This window comes from Triticum aestivum, chromosome 7D (assembly GCF_018294505.1).
Source record: "Triticum aestivum cultivar Chinese Spring chromosome 7D, IWGSC CS RefSeq v2.1, whole genome shotgun sequence".
Lineage (NCBI taxonomy): Eukaryota > Viridiplantae > Streptophyta > Magnoliopsida > Poales > Poaceae > Triticum > Triticum aestivum.
Genome location: NC_057814.1, coordinates 73,964,491 through 73,974,009, shown reverse-complemented (window position 1 = coordinate 73,974,009; position 9,519 = coordinate 73,964,491). Strand labels below are relative to the sequence as shown.

The 9,519-nt window shown below is 38.2% G+C and overlaps 1 protein-coding gene across 1 annotated transcript; it reads left to right on the top strand.

The window, feature by feature from the left end:
• The first annotated feature begins 454 nt into the window (after nucleotides 1–454).
• LOC123163898 (cytochrome P450 87A3-like) lies at nucleotides 455–6,537 on the top strand. Its single transcript, XM_044581306.1, has 10 exons — nucleotides 455–487; nucleotides 2,941–3,068; nucleotides 3,362–3,686; nucleotides 3,773–3,922; nucleotides 4,268–4,519; nucleotides 4,692–4,781; nucleotides 4,923–5,001; nucleotides 5,168–5,274; nucleotides 5,768–5,904; nucleotides 6,447–6,537. Exons 1-10 carry the CDS (start codon nucleotides 455–457, stop codon nucleotides 6,535–6,537), a joined length of 1,392 nt encoding a protein of 463 aa, XP_044437241.1.
• The last annotated feature ends 2,982 nt before the right edge of the window (nucleotides 6,538–9,519 follow it).

Sequence of the window (9,519 nt, the reverse complement as noted above, 5' to 3'; positions counted from 1 at the left end):
CTTTCTGGTTAAGTTGTCATGGGCTATATCGGGCTGGGCCGAAGCACACAGGTTCAAGTTGCTAAAAAAAGACATGAATTAGCTTTTTTTCTAAAAAAGACAAGAATTAGCCTTTTTATTTTTTATTTCTACCAGGCCTTTTTAAAAGAAGATGGAATTAGTTTTTAATGCTACCATTCTTTATAACTCATATTTTATTAGTTTAATTTATGGCTTGACCCAAAATATAATGGGAACTAATAAACCAAGAAATATCAATGATCATTCGTGTGTTTTTGGAAGGTTGGTTTCATGCCATAAATTGATGGTTGATAGTTCTACTGGCTTTAGTTAGTGATGTACATTTTGTAATATCCTACTTTGCTATTATTTTTTTATTCAGAGATTATACATTTTATGTCATATGCAATCAGTTTTGCCATGCTAAAAATTAGCCTGTTCTCCAATCTCCACCATGGCGTGCGAGCAGAATTTAGCTCGCAAGAAGGTAAAGGAAATTTGGCTTGATCTCATATGCGATCGCCCGGTTCTTGTGACCAATGTTTGATCTCCTATGCGCCAGCACAAATACGCCCCATCATCGCTCCCCATGCGCCCATGTTAAGAGGGAAGTGTAAAAGACAATATGGTTTCTGATCAATGAAATTGGAGGGGAGCCCTTATTATAAAAAATGTTGAGAGTAAAGTCAATGGGAGGAGATCACACTGCACCCATCGACCACTTCAACGGTGCCATTTCAATGTATGTATCTAGTTATTTTGTTTTGATACCGTCTCTGGTACATTTGTATGTGGAAATTTTTGTTAGGGCCCATATTTCAATTTTCTCCGGGCCCCATATTTCCTGCCCTGAGGTTGGCTATTAGAGTAGTAGTACCTTTTTAACCTTGTCCTTTTCTTTTTCTTCGTATTTATTGTATTTATCTAGGAGCAAACACATTGCTAGACTCTTGCATGAGAGTCCACACTCCCTCATTTTTCATGTCTCTCTTCTCCACATGAGCAAAAATGACATGTAAGCGAACTATAAGCACATTATTATACTTGCTCTCACAAAAACACAATATTGTCAAGATGATTCTCACTTATTACTACATAAAACATATTTCATATGTTAGAGAATAGCACGACGAATAGTAAATCAAACAAATAAAATAAAATATACATTCTTTTGAGGGGAATACCATCGTTGCTAGCTTTATTAAATTCAACCAAAGCTTACACCGTCTGCTAATTTCAGAAATAAAAGGGGCGGTGAGTCCAACCACAAGTTTGGTGGATCAACACGGCCATTCTGCGCTAGCACATGAGCTACCTTATTAGAGTCCCGATTACAATGCTCTAAAACGACCTTCCCGAAATCAACTAGTAATAACCTGCATTCTTCTAGAATTGGCGCTGCCATCATCGAATGCCCAAATTTTGTTGTAGAGCCTCCACCAGAACTAGGTTGTCCGTTTGAACTCGGACAGAATTACAGCCAGCCAAGTTAGCGAGTTTGAGGCCCTCCACTAGAGCTGCGGCCTCAGCCGAAAGCACATCGGCTACATGATCAAGTTTTGTCGTCGCAGCTCCAACAAATAAGCCTCTGTAATCTTGCAAGATTGCTCCACAAGCTCCCATATGATCCTCTTCTGAAAAAGCAGCATCCACATTCAGAGCTACTTGGTTCTGGAGTGGTTTCTTCCAAGGGATCACCGCCAGTTTAGAGGCTGCATGTACAAAATTCAGAGACAAGGCTTGTATTGCCTGACCTGTTCGATCCGGGGGTTGATCATTAAATTTCTTGACACATTTATTGACGTATTTTATTGGAGGAGTATGATACCGCACTGCACGGAAAGCTACCTAGTGTGTCCCCTAAAAGTAAAGTGGATTTCATTTGCTAACAAACATACTCGAAAGTATGCAGGTACTACGTACTCTGATGCGCATGCACGGTGTAGCACGAGTCTACGTGTGTGTTTCTAGATTTATTGGGTCCACACCTATATCGATAATTTGATCAATATAATATGAGTTATTTATACAAAAATTACATTATAAGAAATTTCAAATTTTCTCCCCGCAAAAAAAGAAACTTCAAATGATCTTCTAATGGTATAATTTTTTTGATATATAAATCATATTACATTGCTTAACTTGACGACCTAAAGATACGCAAGATCTATAAACTGAAAAGGAGGGAGTATTACTTTAGAACAATACATTAACTATATATATATATATATATATATATATATATATATATATATATATATATATATATATATATATCTTGTTTGCAATCTCACCTATTTGTCTTAGAGCATCTCCATCAGGGTCCCGAAACAAGGCCCTGTATAGATTGTCGAGACTGAAACTTAAAAAAAAGGTCTTCGGCAGGTAACCTGTACCAGCCCATATAATAGTGAGGCAGCAAAATCCACCCCACAGCCCCTTCTCTTAGTGAGAAACAGTGCCTATAAATTCATAAACATACGTGAAACATACATAAACATACGTGAAACAGTACCTATAAATTCACATGCAAGAATGATATCAACAAGATTATCTCAGTTTAAAAATGTTAAAAACCTTTGATCTCTCAAATTGTGTACCTATAAATGATGGTCTCTGTTTTCTTTCGGTTTCACTGTGACGAGATATTTAAAAGTAGATCTAATGTTGATATGTTTCGATGAAATTTTCTAACAATAATTGAAGCTATATTATGTTAACTTGATTGCATGGTAGTTGAACATCACTTCCCGTCTTTGTGTGACTTGTATGATTTCAACAAAGATAATATATTAATATCCCGAAGATACTAATTACATCCACCCTCTGCAACAGCAAAATGTCCCACATACATTACGAATGCACACAGCCCTAAAACAAAAAAGAAGAAAATGAAAAAAGAAAAATAAAGATCCCGCTACGGTGGTCAAAACCATGTAGCTGCAACACAAACCACTGCGAAGGCGGCACCCGGAGTCCAAATTCTCCAAAAGTGACGCCTTCAATAAGGAAACAGTGCACAAGCGCCGTCGCCGCCTGATCATAGGTCTTAGGAAACAGCGTGACTTGTATGATAGTACTTTATGGTCATATTCCATCTCTAATTTGTTGGTGAGAGTATGATGTGCACTCTCTGGAATCGCATAACACTGCAAATTGCTAAATAAGATTTAAATTATCACTTCGTAACTGTACACTCCAAACATAGTTGTCGTCCTATACTAACTAGTGGCGAGCCAACCATCAATAATTATCACGTTGAAGGTTCTGCAAACATGCACTTCCTCTGTGTAGGGGGGAAAAATCTATCGGAAGTCCATGCGCTAGGTACAATTAAATCGTCCAATGGTTCAAATTTCAGGTATGGTCCAATTTTCAGGACAGATTTGTTCAATCAAGACCTCATCGTGTCCATGGATCAAGAGCTAAACAACTTGGTATTCCAGCAAGAGGAGAAGCTATTCCAAATCTGGTATCCGGAGTCGTTCATGAGGATCCTCGGAGCTGACTGCATCATCGCAACACTCGGATCCTTCCACAAGCACATGAGGAGTCTGGTCCTTAAGCTCTTGGGCCCTGAAAATCTCAGGCTAGTCCTGCTCCATGATGTTCAGCGAGCGACCCAAGCCAGCCTGCTCTCGTGGCTCGATCAGCCCAGCATCGAACTTAAAGAGGCAACCTCAAGTGTATGTCACTATCAACCTCTCCCTCAAAAAATAATCATATTATTGCTATAGCTAGACAAATTAACTCCAAGTTTGGGCACTCGTAGATGATATTCAGTGTCACATCAAAGAGGTTAATCAGCTATGACTCTTCAAGCTCAGATGGGAAGTTGTGGAAGCAATTCGACGCATTTACTCGGGGACTAATAGCATTTCCAATCTACGTTCCTGGCACAGCATTCTACAAGTGCATGCAGGTAATTAACAAGTATACATTGCAGAACTTTTAAGAAGACAACGGGGAAGGAGGGGCCTCGGCCCAACCATCCAATTCGCTCTGACTTATTAGTAGTATTCCCACATTTGATATCTCTTCTACGAATTTATTGTATTTCTTTATCCTTCTTGATATACCTAACTAATTATTCTAAAATAGGTTGCTTAGCCTTTGCAATATATGCACCAAAGAAGCAATATATAAATTTGACTTCAATGGTTTTTATTTCATAAAACTACTTCTGTGTATCTAGTAATTAGTAATAAAATAAAATAAATGTTAAGAGATACCATGGATTCATCTATGTTAATTATTTCATTGACAGGGAAGGAAGAATGTCATGAAGATTTTGACGAAAATGCTAGACGAGAGGAAGAGGGCCTCACGACAAGATAGCGTTGACTTTCTCGATCTCCTACTCGATGATTTGAAAAAGGAGAAGCTTCTAAGGAACGAGAAAATTGCTTTGGATCTGCTTTTCTTGCTACTCTTCGTGGGCTTTGAGACCACGTCATCTGGGATAACTGCCGCACTCAAATTCCTAACGGACGATCCCAAGGCCCTGCAGGAACTTATAGTAAGTGGAGAAAATGCTCAGCAAGTGGACTTGGGAGCCCTCATTTTCAATCCAAATAATGTTTTGCTTTGGAGTACACAACTCACCTGCACTACCTCACTTGCATGTCTCTTCTAGACAACACTTTACTTTATTGAACATATGACTCGATCAATCAGTGTGATGGTTCCAGGAGGAGCACCAGAGCATTCGAAAAAGAAGGGTTGATCCTGACTCTGAAATCACATGGGAGGAATACAAGTCCATGAAATTTACATCTCATGTATATGTCTCGCTTCAGCCCTTTCTTTTCAATGGCATCAACATACAAAGTTCTAAACTTGCTCATGATTAGTGCATATTTAATATCATAAGCACCTCTACAATATCACGTGTGTTTATCTGCTTAATTATTATTTTGTAGGTTATACATGAAGCATTAAGGCTGAGTAACATCGCTCCGGTAATGTTTAGAAAAGCCACAGAGGATGTTCATATAAAAGGTAAATATTTTTAGAAGGAAACTACTGTGACATCTAGAACTAACCGTTCATAGATGTATCCTAACTTGGAGACAATTATAGCTATATCATGTTAAGTATATGGGATCCTACTATATATGTATCCTAACTTGTATTAACATTTTTTATATGATCATGATTCATGCAGGTTACACTATCCCAAAAGGATCAAAGATCATGACTGATCCTTCTAGTGTTCATCTGGATTCTACAGTTTACAAGGATCCCATTGTGTTCAATCCATGGAGGTGGAAGGTTTGTCTACTCTATAGGAAATATCAAATGCACAAATTTTAAAGAATAAATAAAGGGCCAAAGCAATGCCCATCGATAGAAAAGGCTCCCGGAATACATGGCATGTTATCCTTATTTTCCTGTATATTAATGTGTTCCTAAATTATTAATAAGGTGCATCCACAACAGTAGCTCAAATTTTCTGTTATGACAGAGAAAATTTAGCTCAAGAGGTTCCTGAAAAAAGTAGCTCATGCATGATTGGTACAATCCTCACTAAGTGAAGTTTAAATTATTGAAGACAATTAATTTAGGCGTGAAGGAGTATTGTACAGTTTTGATAAAGAAAATATAGGAGAGTCCAAGGCTAATTAACATGTTCATTTGTTTTATGCCTAAAATTTTCTTCGTCGGAGAAAAGGTTACGGGGTCTAGGAATATATATAAGGCAAGGGAGTAAACCATAGTACAAAAACATATGACTCTGAAACATAGCTATAACCTATATGTGCAGGGTACTACTGTTGAACCAGTTGGTGGTACCTCCAAGGAATTCATGGCCTTTGGAGGCGGGGTGCGGTTATGTGTTGGTGCTGACTTTGCTAAGTTGCAAATGGCTATCTTCCTTCATTGCTTAGTTACTAAATACAGGTGAAGTTATCTTACTTGTATTTGATGAAGTATACTAATAAATAATAATTGCTATAGCAACAGAAACACATTGGAGTGATGAGTGCTACCCATGTACTTATAGATTTCCTTTTGGCATGTTAAAGAAACCACTACAAGGAAATATTGTCTAATCATACTCTCATGTCTCCTTAACTAGAGATCTTTCTTGCAACCTTCAACAACACAGAAGGAGAATCACAAAAGTTTAGTGCTACACTATGTGGCACAAGACACACGGCTAGTTAACAATTTATGCAAGAAATGAAAAACAAGGAATAAAAGATATAGCAAACCCTATGCTAAACATGTATATTGACTCTCTAGACGTAAGATTGAGCATGTTACATGTGCTAAGTAGAAAAAGTAGTATAATACAATATACACGCAATGCAAAACCGGAGACTACAAACAAAACAATTTTGAGCTCTTTTGAGACGTATGGTTATATGTATACATGTGTTGTTTTACAACATTGTACATAGATCTTGAATTTCTAAACTTTAAACTTTTGTTCAGTGCAGATGGAAAGCGATCAAGGGAGGAACCATGTCGCTTTCTCCGGGACTGCAATTTCCCGGTGGTTTTCACATCCAACTTCTCCCAAGAGCTTAATTTGTGGTGGATTGCTGCAATGTGTACAATGTCTCTATGTATGCCTCCAGAGGATATGTGGTGTAGTCGTTTAGTTTGTTATATATAATCTGGCTAGTAATCGACTCATGGAACGAAGATTGGTAATAACCCTTCATCATGAAACATAAGGGCTAGTGAGCATAAACTATATGTATTTCTTATTTTTGTTCATCCTTGTGCGACCTATCAATGTACGATTTGCTAGAAACATGTATTTCTTTTACTACACTCCCAATATTTTGTCCAAAGTGTATTTCTTGTTCTCTAGTTCTCCTTATTTACTTGGCGTTCTTTATGAACTAAAGCTACATTATTGGTTCCTAATGCATATAGTAATTGCTTTGGCTAGGATATATATTTTCGTACTAGTTTTCCCTCTGAGATAAATAATATTGCATCAAATTTCCAACTTAAACCGTGACCTGGCGAGTTAAAATGTAGATGGTAAATTTTAAGAACCCAAGCTTGGCTTCAAACCAATCATAAACTTTAAGTTCACCATTTCAGCTTGTAAGCCCTCGGTATTAAAACCTAAACCTGGAAGCCAAGTGGGGTTGTGGACTGGATTTAATTGCCATCCACACCAAGTTGATGCTTTGTCAATCAGAAGCATGTTGACAATAGCAAAAGTCATACCTATGTAATTTAAATTGCACTACAACTAGGGACTATCAGGGGCCATTTCTTGCAGAAAAATTCTCATACATATGTTCAGGATATCGGTAACTGGTAGCATATCGGTTGGGTGCTGAGTAGGGATTAATCAGCAAATCGGCCTATTAACTGGATTTATCAATAGGTTAGCAATCAAATCAGCACTGAGAACAGATACATAATAGACAAATAGTCAATATATGGGCATATGCACTCAACCTATTGCTTCTGTAGGCCCAAAAGCACATTAAATCCATGCACCTCCTTCCCCCATGACCTATCTTTATCTCCACCAGCCACAACCACCACACAATTCTCTTCGTATCTCATCTTCTCCCACCTTCATCACCACCATGTTGCCCTATCATCTACTCCAGCCACCCCTCTTATACCTGCATCACCTCCCTTGTTGCCACATCAACACGCGTGAAAGGTAGAGTAGCAGGAACTTTCGGCGTATGTGTGGGCGTGAGGAGAGCATAGGAGCGGGAATATCCCTGATTACTCGGCCTGAAAAGTGATTAATCGTCTTGTCAGAGAGATCAAGCGCATGTTCTAGTTAATGTGATGAATAGAACCTATTCTTATCGCTCTACCCCCGTGGAGCGGTTAACTAGCAGTTAAATCTGTTAATCGGACGATATCTGTAATGGGTAGTAATTAGAACTACTGAGACTGAAAAGGTATAACACGAGTCAGTCTTGTGCATGAATCTCGATGGAACCCAAGCGTCGGGATAAGGGGAGTGAGAACGCTCGAGAGTATTCATGCCTTTCCCTTTGTAACAATGTACAAACAACATGTTACTCATGTCGTGGCGATGGAGGCAATGACCATGCATGACAGATTATTCCTGGAAAATTCTATGGGATTCTGATACGTCTCCAACATATCTATAATTTTTATTGTTTCATGCTATTATATTATAAATCTTGTATTCTTTATATGTCATTTTATAGCAGTTTTATAGACTAACCTATTAACTTAGTGCCCAGTGTCAGTTCCTATTTTTTCCCATTTCCTTGTTTCACATAAATCTCATTTCAAACGAAGTCCAAACACAATGAAATTTTACAGTGATTTTTCTGGACTAGAAGAGACCCTAGAAGCTTCGCTGAGAGATCAGAAGATGCATGAGGGAGCGACAAGCTCACACGGCACACCCCACAGGGGGAGGTGCGCCATCTGCACTTGTGGGGCCCACATGGCTCCGTTTGACCTAATCTCTGGCCTATAAAATTCCCTAATATTAACATTGTCCCTTCTCTCTTTCCTCTCAACTTTTTTCTTTTTCCCCTTTTTTTTGTTTTATTTTTTCCACCCGGTTCGTCATCCCGACTTGTGGGGGAATCATAGTCTCCATCATCCTTTCCTCACTGGGACAATGCTCTAATAATGATGGTCATCACACTTCTATTTACTTACAACTCGATAAACTGAAACATATGAGTCTATATGTATGCCTCTGGCAGTGTACCAGGATGTGCAATGATCTAGCATAACATATATAAAAAATGATGAATGGTGGCTGAGCCACAAATACTAGGTCAGCTATGTGATCATGCAAAGCAATATGATAATGAACATGTATGTAATAAAATATGGAACGATGGAATTTGCATGGCAATATATCTCGGAATGGCTATGAAAATGTCATAATAGGTAGGTATGGTAGCTGTTATGAGGAATATATAAGGAGTCTTATGTGCAATAGAGTGTATCATATCACGGGGTTTGGATGCACCGACGAATTTTGCACTGACTCTCGGGGTGAGAAAGGGAAATGCAGGGTACCGAAGAAGCTAGCAAATTGCAGAAAGGTAAGAGCGCGTATAATGCATGGACTCACATTAGTCATAAAGAACTCACATACTTATTGTGAAAGTTTATTAGTCCTCGAAGCAAATTATTACTCGCATGCCTCTAGGGGGATAGATTGGTAGGAAAAGACCATTTCTCATCCCCGACCGCCACTCATAAGGTAAACACTCAATAATAAATCATGCTCCAACTTCACCACATAACTAGAGACTATACGTGCATGCTTCGGGAATCACAAACCTTAACATCAATATTCTTACTAAACCACAATCATTCACTAATACATCCACATATTACCATCTTAATATCGCAAAACTATTGCAAGGAATCAAACATATCATATTCAATGATCTACATGAAAGTTTTTTATATCCCTCTTGAATACCTATCCTTTATGGACTAGTCTTATAACCCGTGCAAATTGCCATTACTATTTATTAGACTCTCAAAAAGATTTAAGTGAAGCATGAGAGTGCAACTATTTCT